We start from the raw sequence: 17,877 nt of genomic DNA on the forward strand, positions 1-17,877 counted from the left end.
CTGTACTAACTGGAACCTCTAGTAAGCAAGACCCCAAAAGTGGTACTGTTCATCTACTTGTACTATATATATTACATACACGTTTTAATAAAAATCTAACGTTTTTCAATTGAGGTGAAATTTTACTCTTCGCTGGTTCCTGATTATTTGGTAGCGACCGAAGTCCATGTTCCCTGTGAGACAGACTTGTTTTCTAGTCTCCCGCCTACCTCACATCCGAACATTGAAGGTACCAGCTATGACCACAAAAGATACCCCCAATGAATTTGATCAATATCTGCATGAGGAGGTGAGACAGGCGAAGCAGACGCAGGAGAACAAGTTGAAGAAACGGAAAGTTAACGTAACGACGAAGGAACTGCGTGACTCCAATGGGTTCCGGCTTCGCTGGAATGAATCGAATAAGTTGAAACAGAAACAGGAGGACCCCGATTACGACGCTGTAATTGAGAATGGGTTACGGAAGATCAAACCGTACTACTTCACTTACAAAACTTTCTGCAAGGAGAGATGGCGGGATCGGAAGTTGTTAGATGTGTTCGTCAGCGAATTCCGCGATAGGGACAAGAAGTATTACCAAAGGGCTATCGAGGAAGGTTCTGTGTTTCTTGACGGAAAACCTGCAAACCTTGACAGTGTGGTCAAGAACGGTAATCTGATAACGCATCAATTGCATAGACACGAACCTTCAGTGACTGCAAATCCCGTGAAGGTTGTATTCCAAGACGACGATATTTTAGTGATCGACAAACCCAGTGGGATCCCCGTGCATCCAACTGGCCGCTACCGTTTCAATTCTGTCACAAAGATGTTGCAGAGAGATTTGGGGATTGCGGTCCACCCTTGCAACCGACTGGATAAGCAAACCAGTGGGTTGATGTTTCTCGCGAAAACACCGAAGGGTGCTGATGAGATTGGAGACCAACTGAAGGCGAGGGAGGTCACGAAGGAGTACGTTGCCCGCGTGGTGGGGGAGTTCCCCCGGGAAGAGATTACGGTAGAAAAACCATTGAAGACGTTAGAGCCTAGGGTTTCCCTCAATGTGGTGTGTCAAATAGATGATGAGAATGCCAAGCATGCCAAAACAGTATTCCAAAGGATCAGTTACGATGGTAAGACGAGCATTGTAAAATGTAAGCCGTTAACTGGGAGACAGCACCAAATCAGAGTCCATTTGCAGTACCTGGGCCATCCGATTGCGAACGACCCGATCTACTCGAACCCGAGTATATGGGGGGATGCGCTGGGTGCTCGCGGGGAAGCTGACTTCGACGATGTGATCACGAAGTTGTACGAGATCGGTAAGACCAAGTCAGCTCAGAGCTGGTACTTCAGAGACTGCAAAGGTGAGGTGCAAAGAGAGGAGAAATGCACAGACTGTGGAACCGACTTGTACACTGATCCAGACCTAAACGGGTTGATTCTATGGTTGCATGCGTACAAGTACGAGTCCTCCATCTTGGACGACGAAACGGGCAAGAAGAAGTGGAGTTACCGCACGTCCTTCCCTCAATGGGCTCTGGACCCTCACAAAAAGTACATGGAATTTGCTATAGAGGAGGCTCGCAAGTGTGGCCCCACGACCACCGCATTCAGTGTCGGAGCTGTTTTAACCAACGGCACCGATGTGTTAGAGGTAGGATACTCCAGAGAACTACCGGGCAACACACACGCTGAGCAGTGCGCCCTAGAGAAGTATTTTACCAAGACGGGTCACAGAAGGGTCCCCCCGGGGACGGTTCTATACACGACCATGGAACCATGCTCGTTTCGACTAAGCGGCAACGACCCGTGTGTTCAGCGGGTACTCTCCCTCGGAGGGGACATACAGACGGTGTTTGTCGGCGTCATGGAGCCAGACACCTTCGTCAAGAACAATACAAGTCTCACTCTCCTGGAAAACGCGGGAATCAATTACATCCAAATCCCAGGGTACGAAAGTGAGTGTACAAAGATAGCCTTCCATGGGCACCCAGACCAAACGGCCTGACTACTCCCACCAGTGTATACTGTATCTGTAGGTGTCAAAGTGCGAGGGACCTTCCTTCTTGTCTTTCGGGTAACTTCGCAGTTAGTCTCGACATCAAAAATTTTATTTCGTAGTGAACAAAACGGTATTACACTGTGAACAGTGGAAGAGTTCGTGGGAGATAGAGGGTGTCTGTGTGTCCATTGAGTTTGATAACTGCTCGTATTCCATTAGAATGTCGAGAAGGAAACTTATGAAGCCGAAGGCGGCTTCGAAATCGACCCCCGCGAAGGACAATTCGCAGTTCTTGGAGGCGCTGAAACTTTACGAGGACAAGAATTACAAGAAGTCCGTTAAGTTGCTGGATGCGCTGTTGAAGAAGGACTCGCGTAACCCGGATACGTTGTCGCTCAAGGCTATGGACCTTCTATTCCTTGGGGAGAAGAAGGAGGCGGAGGGTTTGGTTGGCCAGGCAATTAAGTTAATTGACGGCACCAAAGCTAGCGCCATCTGCTGTCATGTTCTCGGTATATACATGAGGACTACCAAGGACTATAAGGAGTCGATCAAGTGGTTCCAAGCATCTTTGGAGAACGGGTCCACGAACAACCAGATCTACCGGGATCTGGCGACTTTGCAGTCGCAAATCGGGGACTTCAAAGCGGCGTTGGTCTCCAGGAAGAAGTACTGGGAGGTATATCTGGGGTACAGGGCCAATTGGACCTCCTTAGCTATTGCACAAGATATCAATGGCGAGAGACAGCAAGCGATCAACACTCTATCGCAATTTGAGAAACTGGCCGAGGGCAAGATCAGCGATGCGGAGAAGTTTGAGCACAGCGAATGTCTATTCTACAAAAATGACATCATGTACAGACAGGCTGATACCAATGCTGAGAAGTTGCAGAAAGTTTTGAACCATTTGCAGGATATTGAGGGGAAGGTCTCGGACAAGTTTGGTATCCTGGAGAGAAGGGCCTCCTGTCTTATGAAAATGGGTAAGTTCCGTGACGCCTCGATCGTTTACAGGACTTTGATTAAGCGCAACCCTGACAATTTTGTCTATTATAAGCTGTTGGAGGTGTCCCTTGCCGTCCAGAACAACCCGGCGGTCAAGAAATTGTTGTACGAGAAGCTGGCCAAATTCTACCCAAGGTGCGAGCCGCCAAAGTACATCCCATTGACCTTCATCAAGGATGAAAGTGAGTTGGAGAAGAAGTTGGGCGAGTACGTTATCCCGCTGTTGAAGCGTGGTATACCGGCCACTTTCTCCAACGTCAAGCCGCTCTACCAAAAGAGATCGGGCGTTGTTCCAAGGCTGCTAGAGCGTGTTGTTGGTAAGTACTTGGACTCCCTTGACGCGGGTGAGAACCCAATCCAATACATCTGGACTTGTTACTATTTGTCTCAGCATTACCTCTTTGCTAAGGACTACACCAATGCATCCAAATACATCGAGCTGGCGATCACTCACACGCCAACGTTGGTCGAGTTCTACATCTTGAAAGCGAGGATCGCGAAACACAACGGATTGTTGGACGATGCCGCTGCTGTCATGGAGGAGGCCAGAAAATTGGACTTACAGGACAGGTTCATCAATTCAAAGACTGTCAAGTATTTCCTAAGGGCGAACAACATTGACAAAGCAATTGAGATCGCATCATTGTTCACCAAGAACGACAACTCGGTGAACGGCGTTAAAGATTTGCATTTGGTAGAGGCTTCGTGGTTTATCGTGGAGCAAGGTGAGGCGTACTATCGACTTTACCTGGAGGCCGTCAAGAAGCTGGACGACTTCAAAAACGACAGTTCCAACGAAACTGAAGAATCTGCTGGGGAACTGAGGGAGCTACAGTGGCTGGTCTCCAAATACAGAGGTCTTTCCCTCAAGAGATTCACCGCGATCTCCAAATTCTACAAGCAATTTGAGGACGACCAACTGGACTTCCACTCGTACTGTATGAGGAAGGGCACACCACGGGCGTACTTGGACATGCTTTCGTGGGGGAAAACATTGTACACGAAGCCTATGTACGTACGTGCGATGAGATTTGCAGCAAGGATCTACTTCGAGCTCGAGGATGAGGCGAAGCGGAGACGAATTGCCGCTGGTGGTGCCTCAGAGGAAGAGAACGGTACCGTGCAGGCGAACAATAAGAAGGCCAAGAAGGAGGTGTCCTCTGTGAAGAAGCGCAGAGAGGAGGAGAGGAGACAGGTGCTTGCGTACAGCGAGGACCAAGACGACGACCCTTTCGGCTCGAAGTTGCTTGCAACCGCGACGCCGCTGGATTCGTTTGCGCAGGAATTCTACAACGCATACAACGAAGAAGTCAGGGACGACGAGCGAGACCCGGTCGTGGACTTCGAGTTCCACTACAGAACTGGGAAACTTGCCCTGTGTCTTGGTGCGTTGAACAGATGCGCAAAAAGGCAAGGTGCGGACAGTGCACTGTGTGGTGCTATGCTGCTCACGTTGCTGAATGCCACGCGGGATGCGATGCCCTATGAACCGATCGCGAAGAAAGTGGCACTGGCTGGCCTGGAGGCGGACTACAAGGATTTGCTCCCCGCCGATGGCTCGGACTCGACTGAAGTGTTTCAAGAGAGGTACTCTAAGCAGACGCGGTTGCCCACGCCACTGTTGTTCATGTACCACCACGGGGAAGTGTTCGACCAGGAGAAGGTTAAACCCATGATCCTGGACTCCCTTGCCCACTGTGAGCCATACATCAAGAACGCAATCCTCCAATACGAACTGTAATCGGAGAATGCAAGACGCATACATAAATACGTACTGAACAGAACTTGTTACTACATGTATAGAACCATCTGGCGCAGCTCGTAGTGCTTCTCAAAGATGTAGTGTCCCATCTTTTGACGCAATACACGTTTTACATCGTTATTTTGCAATCGTTGTTCATCACGAGAGAGAGAGACTTTGGAGTTGTAGCGTGGAGGACAGCCTGCTACTGCTGTATCCAGACACACACACCGATATAATGAACACTATCCCTGAGGCAGAGCCCTCGTCGGTTACTTCTAGCTCTAGTTTCCAGACATTCCAGAACGATAGGAAGCGGAGAGACAACATCAACGAGCGGATCCAGGAGTTGCTGCAGTTAATCCCACGGGAGTACTTCCAAGAGTACTACAACGGGTCCAAGGACCTCCCACCCCCAGAGGAGGAGACCCCCAATGCATCAAAGTTGAAGGGCACGGGGACGAGAGACGGCAAGCCGAACAAGGGCCAGATACTGACACAGGCGGTCGAGTACATCACGCAGTTACAGAACGAGGTCGACTCCCGCAACAGGGAGGAAGTGGAGCTGATGCTGAAAGTACAGAAGCTGGGCAAGACTACGGGCACGCTGATCGATGACATAAACCTCGAGGACACGAGTGCAGAGATCGAGTTGTCGCGTATTGGCGTGGGGCCCCTCGCTGGCGACGGCAACGACAGGAAACCTGCCAAACCGCAAACCCAACCACAACAGTCACAACCACATCAGTCGTTCGAGTACGGTGGCTACTCTGAGTACAACTAAACTGCAAGTTGGCATTGCTCATCGAGTGCTCGTCGTCGTCAAAGTGAAAAATTGTCGATGAATTAAACTTTTGACTGAGAACAACCTCTCAGAGACTGTTGTTGTTGATGTTGATGCTTGAAAGGGCTGTTGAGCGGTTGAACGGTTTTGCAAGTGGTTGGTGAGAGTGGTTACTAGTCGCGCTTGATAATTTACAGCCTGTTTTTTTAGCGCAGACGGTATGACTTCCATGGCGAGCGTGCCGATGGGGCAAAGTGTCGGTGCTGATGGTCTTGGTGACCAAGAGACCGTGGTGAAAGTGTTGTCGGAGCCCGAGGGGGTGCCCCTGGCGATGACGGCGGTGCCCGATGTGCTGAAACCGGTGAACAGCAGGGGTCCCATAGCGATAGCAATGAACAGGCAGACGAGAAGGTACGTTCTGCCGCAAATCACGAAGGAGGACTCGCTGAACGCGCGGCTGTACTTGAAGAACTACGGGGCGAACGTGTTTTTGGACAAGTACTTGCCCGAGGAGGTAAACTCGCTGTACATATACTTCTTGATCCGGTTGCTTGGGTTTGAGTTGAAGAACAGTAGTCTGACGAGGACGATACAGGATGCTTTGGAACCCCCACCGGATGACAGGTCCCTTCTGCAGTCGGACGTTTGCTACACGTACCGGGGGATAGACGACCCTCTGGACATGCGCTTGACGGTGCGTCTGATCAAGGACTTGCAACGGGCAATGAACAAGATATTCGCGACGCGTGTCAAGCTCTCGAATTTCACTACCGTTGACGACTTCGCCTCGAGGCTACAGAGTGCGTCGAACGTGATTGTGCTAACCGGTGCTGGTGTGTCCACCTCTCTCGGGATCCCCGATTTCAGGTCTTCCGAGGGGTTTTACTCGAAGATCAAGTACCTTGGGTTGCAGGACCCACAGGACGTGTTTAACTACGAGATCTTCAGGAGGGACCCGTCCGTATTCTACAGTATCGCACACATGGTGCTCCCGCCGAGCGGCATCTACTCACCCTTGCACAGTTTCATCAAGATGCTCGCTGACAAGAACAAGTTGCTAAGGAACTACACGCAGAACATCGACAACTTGGAGGCCGCTGCTGGGGTCCCCGCTGAGAAACTTGTGCAGTGCCACGGGTCCTTTGCGACGGCTTCCTGCGTGACGTGCCACTGGAAGGTCCCTGGGGAGAAAGTCTTCGGCAGCATCCGGCGCGTTGAGTTGCCCCTATGCCCTTACTGCGTCCAGGACAGGAGGCGTTTGTTCCGGGCCGCGAGGACCGCGTTGGGGCTTTCCGAGGAGGACTACTTGGACGAGAGCAATTTCGAGCTGGACAAGTTCCTCGAAGCTGATAACTCGCAGGCGTACGACGATCTGGGGATCCCGCTGGACATCAAGTCCTACGGCGTGTTGAAACCGGACATCACATTCTTTGGCGAGGCGTTGCCCTCCAAATTCCACAAGTCTCTCAGGGAGGACATCCCGAAGTGTGACTTGCTCGTGTGTATCGGCACGAGTCTGAAAGTCGCGCCAGTGTCAGATATCGTCAGTATGCTCCCGATTGACGTCCCGCAGGTGCTCATCAACAGGGACCCGGTGAAGCACGCGGAGTTCGACCTCAGCTTGCTAGGGTATTGCGACGATATCGCATCGCTCGTCACGGACAGCTGCGGGTGGGAGCTCCCGCACAGGGACTGGGACAAGCTCAAGAACCAGCGGTATTCCACGAGGGAGTGGATGAGAGGTCTCTACAATGTGTCGCGCATCGAGTGAGCGGTCCCGTCGTATTTCATAGCTTAGCGAGTGGAAGAAGCACTTCACTTCAGTACATATGTGTATAAGATAATGCTGCATCCGAGGGCCAAGTCCATTTGAGTATGTAGTTGTGGTGGTGATACCACTGATGTAGCACTTTTCAGACGGTTTTAACTCGAAGTTGATTGAAGCTCATCGCTTCAAGTCTTGCTGGGTGGTTCTCTCTTCTGCGCAACCCTCCCACGACACGAACACCAGGGAGACATGGACTACAGCAGCAGGGCAGGGTCGAAGAAGGGCGGTGGCGGGATGGCCACCGAGTCCGAGTTCAATCTGCAACGGAGACGGCAGGTGGAACAGTTACTGAGTCACGACCAAGAGATCCCGTACACGTACGCTACCCAGGACGGAGTGACCCCCAACGGTAGTGGTGGTGGTGAGACACGGAGCGACCCGTACATCTACAAGAACCGGTCCGGGAAGCTGATCTGTAAGCTGTGCAACACTTTGCACATGTCCTGGAGCAGTGTCGAGCGACACCTACAGGGGAAGAAGCACGGACTGAACGTTCTACGGAGGGTCAGCAGTGACCAGCGTGGCTCACAGGGTCCCGGTACCCAACCGGGTGCCAGCACTGCGGAACTGGAGTACCAGGCGAAGGTCGACGAGACGCGCAAGTCTCTCGGTGCGAACGGCGTGACTCCTGCTTGTCAAGTGGTCCCCATCCGTGACACTCACAGAGACGGGCTTGCAATACGTGTGGAGTACTCGGGGGCACCGCACAGCAGGGACCCTCCACCTTTCATCAGGATCATGTCATCCTTCGAGTTGCCTGGCGACGACAACAACAACAAGGGTAAGACGCTGATCATCGCGTATCCGCCCTTCAACAACGTCGGAGTCCCACTAGACGCAACGAGAGACGTAGAGTTTGATGTGGATGTGCACGAGGGCAACATCTCTGTAGAGACACCGACGGGCAAGATCGCCGTGGACCGCACGAACGCGCAACTGACTTACTGGGACGCACCCAACGGCCTCTTCTATGTCCAGTTCCTCTACACAGCACCAGAGACACAGCAAGACCCGCACAGCGACGCATAACCATCGGAATCGCCAATTGATCTGCCCATCGCAGTGGATCTTCGAGGTCCTTTTAAATATCGACGCTGTTGACACTGCACGCAGTTCGAGGACTCAATCCACTGAAGGATACGACGAACCACGCTGTCAGTGATCCACACTCCCCGTATCGGTCAATTGCAACAGTGTGTGAGATGTCTGGTGTGTCGTTGGACAATCCGTCGCCCAAGAAGTCGCTGGAGACGCAGGAGAGGCTTTCCGCGATGATCAACGAACTCGACTTGGAGTCGAGCGATGCGAGTTCTCTACCGCCCGTGGCATCTCGCAAGCCAGAATCCGGCTCGTCCTCTGTGGGTAGCGGCGTTGCGATCATCAGTCCCTTGACTGCTGCGAAGTTGGATGGTGGGCCACCTGGGAGAGGCCAGTTGACCTCTGAGTCCGACTCAGGCTCCTCCGTATCGTACGCTGACGCGAGCAACGCGAACAGAATGAGTGTGCAAGATAGTGCATACAGATACAGTATGGTCTCGAACTACTCTGGTGTGGTCCACGAAGGTACGGAGGTCTCGTACGTAGTAAAGAACAGGGATCCGCAGGGCCATGTTGGTGCTGCTCCTATAGGTATTGGGTGGACGATTGATAAGGATTCGGTGCCCAAGGTACCCAAGGTACCCGGTGGATTGGCAGGCGAGGGCGTGGACGAAGGCGTGGACGAGGGCGAAGGGGAGGACCGCAGCCGTGAACTTGTCATCAAACAGATCACGAACGCCAAGCCCGTGAGCAGGTTCAGCTCTGTGCATTCCGAGACACCAAGCAAACCACCCAAGTTGCAAAGCGGTGATGCCAGTGGTGCCAATAGAGAACCAATTCTTGTGCCAGCGGTTGCACCTGTCCTCGAGGAATCCAGTTCGCCGTCGCAGGACGATTCGGCGTCGATACAGTCGAGTATCATCCCGCCGCTGACGACGAATGCACATAGGACTAAGTCGAGGAGGGACCCGCACAGGACAGAGATGGCGCCCGTAATCCCTACAGCTCCACCGCGCAGCAAAGCGAGGCCCAGAACGATGCTCTTTAACGAGGACGGGTCAGAGGTACTCGCACCTGCCGAAGAGCAAGAGCAAGAGCAAGACCACCACGAGGACGCTCAATTTGTCGACGTCACCCCGGAGAGCAAGGGCACGCAGGTTACAAGCGATGGCAAGAGTAAGCAGAGGAGACGGAGACAGCACAGACACGAGAAGGAAGGGAAACCGCGGCCTTTCAGCACGGAGACGATATCGCAACTGCTCTCGATGACGAGGGGAACGCTACTGGGCTCAGAGTTCGCTCAGCTCGAGATGCGCGTTGAGGAGAAGCGGGCGCTCGAACGGCTCGTCGACTCGCTCTCGAGGCTCACTGCGGACATGGTGCTCGACCCGGAACGCTACGAGGAAGGGTTGAAGCGACTGCAGCGGGCCACGAAGGCCCTCGACGGGTTCTGACCCCGTTGTGAGTCGCACCGTCAAGTGAGGGTCTCCATTCACATAGGATCTATACGTTTGTACGTTTGTAGTAACTCTGTTTCAATATGTAATTGAGAGACTGTTGTTTGATGCTTAAAGACGCAGAGATGAGGAACTCTGTAACGAGTTTCAGCGGTCCAGGTATGTTGCCGCTGCGGAGTGTACAGCACAGGTGCTGCCACGCTCGACTGTTTCACTGGAGTGCACGTTGGGCGAAGAACGAGCCGTTTAGCAGCGATATTCATGGCGATACCCGTGGCGATGGGCCCAGCTTCAGGAGTAAAGTGGCCCAGACACCGGCTACGCAGAGCGACGAGACAATCCAAGAGCGTGCTATGTTTGATAAGCTGTTTGCCAACATGCAGGAAAAGCAGGAACGGGAATCCCTGCGGCGGCGGGAACCACGGGACTCGCTGAACTTGAAGGTGTCCTTTGGAAAGTACGACTTGGACAAGACGGAACAACAGCAGCCACCGAGACAGCCACCGCAGAGACAACGGTTCACGGACGCTAATGTCGTCCTGCAATTGGAGCGGTTGAAGGCTGGGGTCCGTAGCTGCAGACCAGGAATCGGAGCAGGACCAGGATCAGGACCAGAACATCTCTGTGTTCAATATGCTCAGCGCAATGGAAGACGAGCTGGCACTGTTGCAGGGAAACAAAAGCGGAAGACGCTCGATAGGGTCGACGGTGCCAGTGGCAGTGCCCTGGAGCAGACCGCTCCACTCCCGGAAATCTCTAAGGACCTGCACATCGACCTGCAGAAAGTGGAGGCCGAGGAACGGTTCAAAGCGGAACTGACACAGGCGATGCGGCCGTACATGGAGAGTCCAGTGTTCTTGGAGCGCATCCGGACAGATTACGACGCTACGGTGTACGTCCGGGATGCGATGGAGAACTTTGAGCGCCGCGACAAGAGTCTCGATAAAGCAGTGAGCACAATGTCCCCACGGGGAAGTCCTCCAGCGAGTACGTTCCGGAGTCGAGCAAATCCTGGGGACGCTGCTGTGCCGGAACCACAGCCGGTGACGTTGCCCTACACGATCTGTCACTTGTTGCGGCAGACTCAGGCGTGGTCCAGTGCGAGGCGGTACACACTCGCGATGTGCGTATACGAGTTCTGCCGCCGCAGCGCGGACGTCTCATCTTACTTGTACCTGTGCGACGTGGACTTCTACAACTGCCTACTCGAATTGACGTGGGATAACTACCCTGAGGCACACCGAATCGCCCAACTGACTGCAGAGATGCAGACGAACGGCGTTAGGGGGGACATCTACACTGTCGGGATCCTCGACAAGATCGTGCACGAGATGCGCTCGATCAACGACGACATCATCGACGAGGACAACTGGCAACAGATGAAGAACCGTGCCCTTACAGTCGGTGTCATCTGGAACAAAGAAACAAGTTCGGACCTGCTCATTGTGGAGAACTACTTGCGCCATTTAAAGCGGCAATTGACCAGCTGACAAGAGAGCACTGCCCAGTCGCCAATCGTAAGTAACATCTCAGCGCAAACCTTGTAAATACTGCCGGCATCGTCGTCGTTGGGACCTGGTCATCGAACTGAAAAATTTTGTACGTCGTTTTAACGATGAGTTGCAAGTTTGAAGACATTGGAGGGCGTTTCGTGTGGTTGACTGCTCAACTGCTCGCCTTGCTGGCTCCATTGCGCAACTCGGCGATGACGCTTGCGGAAATATCGAGGCACTGCTACGAACTGGCGCAATCGTACCTGGATTTGGACGGCTCCACGCTCGATGGTGTCATCAACGAGACCCAAAATGCGATCCGTTTGACGAGGGACTACTTCCTCGAGGACATCTTCACGCGGTGGTCGCCGCTGGACGGCGAGATTTCGTTCAGTTACAATGGGGGCAAGGACTGTCAAGTGCTGCTTCTGCTGTATTTGGGGTGTCTGTGGGAATTCTTCGTGGTTCAGGCTGGGAAGTCTCAGTACGCCCTACAGTTCCAGTTGTTCCCGATGCACTCTCTGCCCAGTGTGTTCATTAACTTGGACGAGACGTTCCCGATCCTCTACCGGTTCATCAACGAGTCCGCCGCAAGGTACCATTTGGAGTTATACGAGTCCTGCCCTCAGTGTAACGACGGACCTTGCGACATGCCCTCGCAGTTTAGACGGTTCCTGGACGGCCCAGGGGAGGGCACGAGGGCGATTGTCATTGGTGTACGGTACACGGACCCCTTTGGCGATCAGTTGGAACCCATACAGAGGACGGATAGTAACTGGCCCGATTTCGTCCGGTTACAACCGTTGCTCCATTGGAGACTGAGCAACGTGTGGTCTTTCCTGCTGTACTCGGGGGAACCTATCAGTGAACTATACAAAGTCGGGTTCACCTCGATTGGGTCCATCGAGGGCACAACACCGAACCCACACCTTCTACGGACGAAACATAGTGGGGCCAGGGAGAAGGAGGAGGGACGGTCGCCCTTCCAATGGGAGATCGACCACCGGTACATTGCCAGTGCCACTGCACGGGAAGAGCATTCAGAGGAGTGGCTCCAGTCTCTCGCAGAACAGTACCTCCCCGGGTGGTACCTGACGGACGACTCGTTGGAGCGAGCTGGACGACTCAAGAAAGGGAAGTGAACCCTATGCGACGTGGGCGTGTGTGGATAGAATCCTATAGACTGTGTTTGTAAGTTATGTACAGGTATAAACAGGGTTGTTCTTGTTCTTAGTCGTGCGGTTTCCCGCTAATCTTGTCGTAAAGTCTTGCCGCATGGTAGTTGATATTGCTCTTCTGCTGTTTCTGCCCAGCTTGCCCACCTTGTGCGTTCTTCGCCGTGCATAGTTTCAACTCCTCTGCAAGATTGCTACACACTGGGTTCATGTGTCCGTTGGAAGACCAACATTGCAACAGGTTCGACATCAGCACGAGACACCGGTTCGTCTCCTGCCGGATCACGGGCTTCTTCACCCTCAGCCTGGGCAGTGGTGGCAACCTGTTCACTGGTGGTTTGGGCATTCCTGCGGTGCTGGTGATACCGTGGTGCCCAAGTACAGAGTACAACAGTGTTTAACGTTAATGAGTTCGATAAGACGCTATTATATATATAGAAAGTAGCAGGTACGTACTGTATGTCTAGCGAGTTGCAGCGTGACGGGGTGTCTCAGTGGTCTATTACTGCTGGGCCACGCTGCTGGAACACTATGTCCCCCGTGAGACAGGTCAGTTGCGTCCCAGCTGCCGAGTAGGCTCTTGCAAAGACGGAATACCTTCCGGCGGGCACCTCTGCGGGCACTTGCACCGTGTGGACGAGTGTGTGAGGGCCTTTAGAGACAGGACACTGTAGCCCCTCTATGTTGTTGTCTCGGGACACGTCGCAGAGGTCGAACCGCTGTGTGAGGATGCGGATGAGTCCCAGCCGGACCTCAACGTCGACGTAGGAGCCTTGTGTCACGGCAACGTGAAGGACCCCGCGAGCGGTGATCGTCAGGTTGGCGGCACGCTTTGCAGGTGTTGGGTCTAGTTCGAGGCTTTCGATCGTGAGGCCCAGGGGGCCACTTGCGGTGTCGCACAGTTGGAGGGGAGACCCACCGGGGATCTCCACACTGTCGGTGACCGCGTGAGGGCCCGAGTCCCTGCCAGCGAACAGCAGCGACCCATGGGCAACACAGCAGTATACAAGTAGCAGCAGCGGGGGCAGTCTCATCGCGCTGGTGCAGGCGGTGTAATAGTGGTGATAGGGATAGTGATAGTGATAGTGGTCGAAGTGACACAAATTGTATACAGAAATGGGGTTTATAGATGACACAAAAGAGGGCGTATTAGCAGGGTTGTAATGGGGTGCAATCGGTGTCGTAGCAGGATAGTAGCACGCTGCAGTGATGTGACTGTAACAGGGCTGCGACGCGGCGAAGTTGCGGAGCTTTGCAGCCTCGTTACAAAAAGTACCCAGCTCTCTGGTTCCCAGCGCCCGCGGCGTCGCCTCCCCCCGATGCCGGGACGATGCCGCCGTTCTCCTGGACGTAGTCGTCCGGTACTGCGGAGAATATCTTGAAAGTCGGTTCCAACTCATCGTCCACTTGCATGACACTGGCGACGTTACCGCACCTGTAGCAGTAATTTGGAGCTGACCAGACGGTGACGACGTCTCTCTCTGGGAAATGGTACTTGAACCCCTCCATGACCAGTTGGTGAGCCCTTGCGATCAGTTGTAACCCGTTGACGTGGTTGAACTCTCGGGCGACTTTCGCACCGAAGAGCCACCCTGCACCTCTCGGACTGACTTGCCATGCCTCGACGTTATCCGGGTCCGACCACAACAGGTCAGAGAACCCACCCTCATGCGGTACCTCCTGTGCACGGGACAACACTCTGATCTGGTCCAGCATGCGGATCTCGGGGGATAACCCACCGTGGACGCAGAGGATCTGGCCATCGATGATCGCAGCAAGCGTGAGGAAATCGAACACTTGGCAACAGTACTTCCACACGGTCGTCGAGCCGTACTTGTTGAGACACTCCTCGTAGAAACCGTACACCTGAGTGATCTGTCGGGACTCGTGGTTCCCTCGCACCAGCGTGATCCTCGACGGATACTTCGCCTTGAGACACAGAAGCAAAGTGAACGTCTCCAAAGAGTAGAACCCTCTGTCGACGTAGTCCCCAAGGAACACGTAGTTCACCGCGTCAGGGAACCCACCACTCGTGCGGAACAACTCCAGCAGGTCGTGGAACTGGCCATGGATGTCACCGCAGACAGTCACTGGAGTCCTCACGGGCTGGATGTTCGACTCTTCCATGAGCAACTCCTTCACGAGCTCGCACAGCTGCTTCATCTGCGGTTCCGTCAGCGCCTGGCACTTCTTCACGGTCTCCAGCCACTCGTCAGGGCCGCTCATCGTTGCCTTGTCGTCCTTGTGAACTGTGTCTGGAGGTGAGTCTTTGAACAGTTTCAGTTCGAGTTTAAAACAAGTCGAAGAGGCATCGCAACTGCTACTACTACTGCTAGTACTACAAGTACCACAGGGGCATCTGGATATGGCGCTGGTGCAGTTTCTGAAGAAGCTGCGGAACGAGCAGGTCACCGTCGAGTTGAAGAACGGGTCCACCGTGTGGGGCACCGTCGAGGCCGTCTCGCCGCAGATGAACGTGACGCTTTCGAGGGCGACGCTGACTTTGGCGACTACAGGGCCCTCACCCATGGTCATACAGAACATCAACGTCAGGGGGAACACCATCAGACAGATCCTGCTCCCCGAGTCGCTGAATCTCGACGCTTTGCTCGTGGACCCTCAGGAGGTCGCTGCGTTGCGTCGTCGTGGGAGAGTCGGTGCAGTGGCAAGCCGCAAGCGTGCCACATCGACCACGACACCGTCTAGTAAACGCCCTCGTCCTCACGACGAGTGAACTAAGTAGGTAGGTGTTTGGTATATAGAGGCTATGTACATGGTAAAGTTGATTAGTTAGTGCTAGACCCACCGGTTCTGCTTCGGGTGCTTCGGCCGCTTGGCCCTCTTCTTCCCCGCTGCAGCAAGAGCAGCGTCTATCTGTTCAGGCGAGGCGACTGGCGGTCTCCCAGACCTGCGCCCCAGTTCGTGTAGGTGCCCTCTTGGAGCAGCGACACCTTTCAGCAGCGGTCTCGCAGCGTACTTCTCCTCGAAGAACAGCTTCCCGCGGGGGAGAGCCGGCAGCAAGTCCGTGAGGGACCACTGCGCGGCCAGCTTGTACACTTGAGCCATCCTTCGCCGTGAGTAAACAGGGTCCGCGTACCGGCCCGTCGAGGAGTTCACTCTCGCGACGAAGGGGCTGGGACTTCCAGAGGACAGCGCACTAGGAGGGTACCGCTCGAAGAACCGACGCAGCACAGCGGGCAGCCGCTGGAAGTACTCCCTCGAAGACATCAGCGCCGTTGGGAGACTATCAGTAGAAGTAGTTTAGTAGTAGGAGTAGTTGTTGGTTCGTCTCTTTAAATACAGTTTACACAGCGGGACGGACCGTCGTCTGAGCGACGTCCCAGTTGTACAGTCGGGCGCAGTTGACCTCGAGCGTCGTGACGTTCTCGCGAAGCCACTCGACGTCGGAGGCCGCTGCAGCGGCGCCCTCTTTGCAGTCCGCGACTTTGCCCTCGAGAAGAACCAAAGCCTCGGCGAGTGGGTACTCCAGCATCACGTCTGCACCGAGCCACAGCCCAACGTGGGTCGTGTTGGGGGGTACACTGGCACGCGTGTACAGAGTGTCGTTCAGCTGGAAGTTCAGCTCGAGGGACGGGTCAGCGTCAGATCCGGCGTCATCACCGTTCTCTTGCGAGTCAGCCAGCACGCTGCAGATCCGCTGAGAGCTTTGCAGATCCGGTAGTCGCTGCTGCAACTGTGCTAGCTGCTGCCGTTTCGCCTCCAGCATATACTGGTACTTGGACAGTTGTTCCTGGCACTGTGCAAACACCGCACGCGCGGCATCGGCGCCGCCGTGGCTCTCAAGAAACGCAGAGACGTCCTCGATGAACGCGGCCCGCGGGATCCCGCGGCCATTGACCTCCTCGCCTTGAAATATCGACTGCATCTAGCGCTCTGATGCCCTGTCCACTGTGATGTCCCCAGCCGTCAAAACTGCTCACTTCTAAAACTTTTCACTTTAACGACTACCAACAACTACTATCAAGTGCCAATAACGACCATCAAGCATGCCAATTGAGGAGTTGGTACGCCAGGCAGTGCTCTCCCGGAGGATCTCGCTCGAAGATCTCGAGAGGCTCGACCGCGGGAACGAGTTGCTCGAGCTCTCGGACTCTATCGCTTTTGACCTAGGGTTGCACATCAGAAGGGCAGCTCAGGAGCAATACCGGGGCCGTCCAGTGGCCATTGATATCTCTCTGACCTCTGGGCAGCAGCTGTTCCGGGGCAACTCAGGGGACGGTTGCGTCGCAGACAACGACGAGTGGATCCGCCGCAAGAGGAACACGGTCCGCAGGTTTGGACACTCCTCGTTGTACATCGGGATCAAGAAGGGCCAGCTAGACATGCGCGAGAAGTTCTTCGCGGACCCACTCGAGTACGCATTCCACGGTGGGGCGGTCCCCCTGTACATAGCCGGGTGTACGTTCCCAATCGCTACGGTTACTTGCTCCGGTCTCAAGCAGGAAGAGGACCACTTGCTCGCTGCAGAGTGTATCAGAGATTTCGCTAAGTCCATGTAGCTGTTATGTACTACGTACCTATGTACTCTGCGAGTGCTGAAGAATGCTTCGTAACTGGTCGAACAGCTCCTTTGAGAAGTGCCATCGGTTGTCGCTCTCGTCGTCGTCTTCGCATATTGTGCTGTCGAACTCGTACTCGCTCAGAGCAGCAGTGCAACTCTCGTAACGGTCCGCACACTGCTCGCACACGGTCTCACTGCAATGGAGAGGTGCCAATGCGAGGCTCACGTCAAATAGCGGCGTGTAGCATACGACACATCGCTGTACAGGGGTGTCGCCATGGGAGGGACCGCCTAACGGTTCGTAGTGCAGTCTTTGCAACTCGCTCGGTCGTAACGCAGACGTTGGGTCCATACCGAGTATACCGTGAACAAACTGGTGCACAGTACGGTCACCGGAGGCAGGCTGTAACAGATGCTGTTTCCCCCGCGCCACGTCGTATGACGATTGGGTCGACCGCAGCCGCAGGGACGGTACTTTGTCCCGCTGGCAAACCCGCGACCGGATGTCGTGCAGGGACAGCTTCTTCTTCAGTGGACTACATTGAGGAGGGTCCGGCAGGTAGTCCTCTACAAACACTAGCGGTGCTGGCAGTGTGGAAGGTAGTGTTTCTCGTGGGGCCGGCTCCGCACAGGGCATAGTCTCGTAGATGCTGATATGTCGGTCCGTTTTGCTGCTGTGCACCCGCAACTGAGCAGCTTGTACCCGTAAAGTTCCATGGCTCCTCGCACTTGGCAACTCCGAGAAACCCTTTGTTCTCTTCTCACGACTCTTCTCCGCCAGAGGCCGTCCCTGTCCCAAACAATTCACATCCAGCGGAGCAAACACTCTCCCGCTAGCAATAACCATGTC

At 54.3% G+C, this 17,877-nt stretch overlaps 16 protein-coding genes across 16 annotated transcripts; 10 read left to right on the top strand and 6 right to left on the bottom strand.

Moving 5' to 3' along the window:
• Positions 1-166: 166 nt before the first annotated feature.
• On the top strand, positions 167-1,990 carry KNAG0K01770 (uncharacterized protein; the record flags this gene model as incomplete). The annotated part of the gene is made up of 1 exon (XM_022610497.1): positions 167-1,990. One exon carries the CDS (start codon positions 167-169, stop codon positions 1,988-1,990), a length of 1,824 nt encoding a protein of 607 aa, XP_022466787.1.
• Positions 1,991-2,204: 214 nt separating this feature from the next.
• On the top strand, positions 2,205-4,730 carry NAT1 (peptide alpha-N-acetyltransferase complex A subunit NAT1; the record flags this gene model as incomplete). Its single annotated transcript, XM_022610498.1, has 1 exon — positions 2,205-4,730. One exon carries the CDS (start codon positions 2,205-2,207, stop codon positions 4,728-4,730), a length of 2,526 nt encoding a protein of 841 aa, XP_022466788.1.
• Positions 4,731-4,968: 238 nt separating this feature from the next.
• RTG1 (Rtg1p) lies at positions 4,969-5,514 on the top strand (the record flags this gene model as incomplete). The annotated part of the gene is made up of 1 exon (XM_022610499.1): positions 4,969-5,514. The coding sequence occupies one exon, from the start codon at positions 4,969-4,971 to the stop codon at positions 5,512-5,514; it is 546 nt and encodes a 181-aa protein (XP_022466789.1).
• Positions 5,515-5,734: 220 nt separating this feature from the next.
• Positions 5,735-7,285, top strand: SIR2 (NAD-dependent histone deacetylase SIR2; the record flags this gene model as incomplete). The annotated part of the gene is made up of 1 exon (XM_022610500.1): positions 5,735-7,285. The coding sequence occupies one exon, from the start codon at positions 5,735-5,737 to the stop codon at positions 7,283-7,285; it is 1,551 nt and encodes a 516-aa protein (XP_022466790.1).
• A 246-nt stretch (positions 7,286-7,531) lies between these two features.
• On the top strand, positions 7,532-8,371 carry PRP11 (spliceosome assembly protein PRP11; the record flags this gene model as incomplete). Its single annotated transcript, XM_022610501.1, has 1 exon — positions 7,532-8,371. One exon carries the CDS (start codon positions 7,532-7,534, stop codon positions 8,369-8,371), a length of 840 nt encoding a protein of 279 aa, XP_022466791.1.
• Positions 8,372-8,544: 173 nt separating this feature from the next.
• KNAG0K01820 (uncharacterized protein) lies at positions 8,545-9,834 on the top strand (the record flags this gene model as incomplete). The annotated part of the gene is made up of 1 exon (XM_022610502.1): positions 8,545-9,834. One exon carries the CDS (start codon positions 8,545-8,547, stop codon positions 9,832-9,834), a length of 1,290 nt encoding a protein of 429 aa, XP_022466792.1.
• Positions 9,835-9,944: 110 nt separating this feature from the next.
• On the top strand, positions 9,945-11,327 carry MTF2 (Mtf2p; the record flags this gene model as incomplete). Its single annotated transcript, XM_022610503.1, has 1 exon — positions 9,945-11,327. One exon carries the CDS (start codon positions 9,945-9,947, stop codon positions 11,325-11,327), a length of 1,383 nt encoding a protein of 460 aa, XP_022466793.1.
• A 215-nt stretch (positions 11,328-11,542) lies between these two features.
• On the top strand, positions 11,543-12,472 carry FAD1 (FMN adenylyltransferase; the record flags this gene model as incomplete). The annotated part of the gene is made up of 1 exon (XM_022610504.1): positions 11,543-12,472. The coding sequence occupies one exon, from the start codon at positions 11,543-11,545 to the stop codon at positions 12,470-12,472; it is 930 nt and encodes a 309-aa protein (XP_022466794.1).
• An 88-nt stretch (positions 12,473-12,560) lies between these two features.
• MRP10 (mitochondrial 37S ribosomal protein mS37) lies at positions 12,561-12,851 on the bottom strand (the record flags this gene model as incomplete). The annotated part of the gene is made up of 1 exon (XM_022610505.1): positions 12,561-12,851. One exon carries the CDS (start codon positions 12,849-12,851, stop codon positions 12,561-12,563), a length of 291 nt encoding a protein of 96 aa, XP_022466795.1.
• A 145-nt stretch (positions 12,852-12,996) lies between these two features.
• Positions 12,997-13,539, bottom strand: NPC2 (sterol transporter; the record flags this gene model as incomplete). The annotated part of the gene is made up of 1 exon (XM_022610506.1): positions 12,997-13,539. The coding sequence occupies one exon, from the start codon at positions 13,537-13,539 to the stop codon at positions 12,997-12,999; it is 543 nt and encodes a 180-aa protein (XP_022466796.1).
• Positions 13,540-13,768: 229 nt separating this feature from the next.
• On the bottom strand, positions 13,769-14,731 carry SIT4 (type 2A-related serine/threonine-protein phosphatase SIT4; the record flags this gene model as incomplete). The annotated part of the gene is made up of 1 exon (XM_022610508.1): positions 13,769-14,731. One exon carries the CDS (start codon positions 14,729-14,731, stop codon positions 13,769-13,771), a length of 963 nt encoding a protein of 320 aa, XP_022466797.1.
• Positions 14,732-14,870: 139 nt separating this feature from the next.
• On the top strand, positions 14,871-15,239 carry SMD1 (mRNA splicing protein SMD1; the record flags this gene model as incomplete). Its single annotated transcript, XM_022610509.1, has 1 exon — positions 14,871-15,239. The coding sequence occupies one exon, from the start codon at positions 14,871-14,873 to the stop codon at positions 15,237-15,239; it is 369 nt and encodes a 122-aa protein (XP_022466798.1).
• A 62-nt stretch (positions 15,240-15,301) lies between these two features.
• Positions 15,302-15,733, bottom strand: MRPL25 (mitochondrial 54S ribosomal protein mL59; the record flags this gene model as incomplete). Its single annotated transcript, XM_022610510.1, has 1 exon — positions 15,302-15,733. One exon carries the CDS (start codon positions 15,731-15,733, stop codon positions 15,302-15,304), a length of 432 nt encoding a protein of 143 aa, XP_022466799.1.
• Positions 15,734-15,809: 76 nt separating this feature from the next.
• Positions 15,810-16,391, bottom strand: PAC10 (tubulin-binding prefolding complex subunit PAC10; the record flags this gene model as incomplete). The annotated part of the gene is made up of 1 exon (XM_022610511.1): positions 15,810-16,391. The coding sequence occupies one exon, from the start codon at positions 16,389-16,391 to the stop codon at positions 15,810-15,812; it is 582 nt and encodes a 193-aa protein (XP_022466800.1).
• Positions 16,392-16,512: 121 nt separating this feature from the next.
• Positions 16,513-17,025, top strand: KNAG0K01920 (uncharacterized protein; the record flags this gene model as incomplete). Its single annotated transcript, XM_022610512.1, has 1 exon — positions 16,513-17,025. One exon carries the CDS (start codon positions 16,513-16,515, stop codon positions 17,023-17,025), a length of 513 nt encoding a protein of 170 aa, XP_022466801.1.
• Positions 17,026-17,043: 18 nt separating this feature from the next.
• KNAG0K01930 (uncharacterized protein) lies at positions 17,044-17,874 on the bottom strand (the record flags this gene model as incomplete). The annotated part of the gene is made up of 1 exon (XM_022610513.1): positions 17,044-17,874. One exon carries the CDS (start codon positions 17,872-17,874, stop codon positions 17,044-17,046), a length of 831 nt encoding a protein of 276 aa, XP_022466802.1.
• Positions 17,875-17,877: the final 3 nt, after the last annotated feature.

The sequence above is a fragment of the Huiozyma naganishii genome, chromosome 11 (assembly GCF_000348985.1).
Source record: "Huiozyma naganishii CBS 8797 chromosome 11, complete genome".
Taxonomy (NCBI): domain Eukaryota; kingdom Fungi; phylum Ascomycota; class Saccharomycetes; order Saccharomycetales; family Saccharomycetaceae; genus Huiozyma; species Huiozyma naganishii.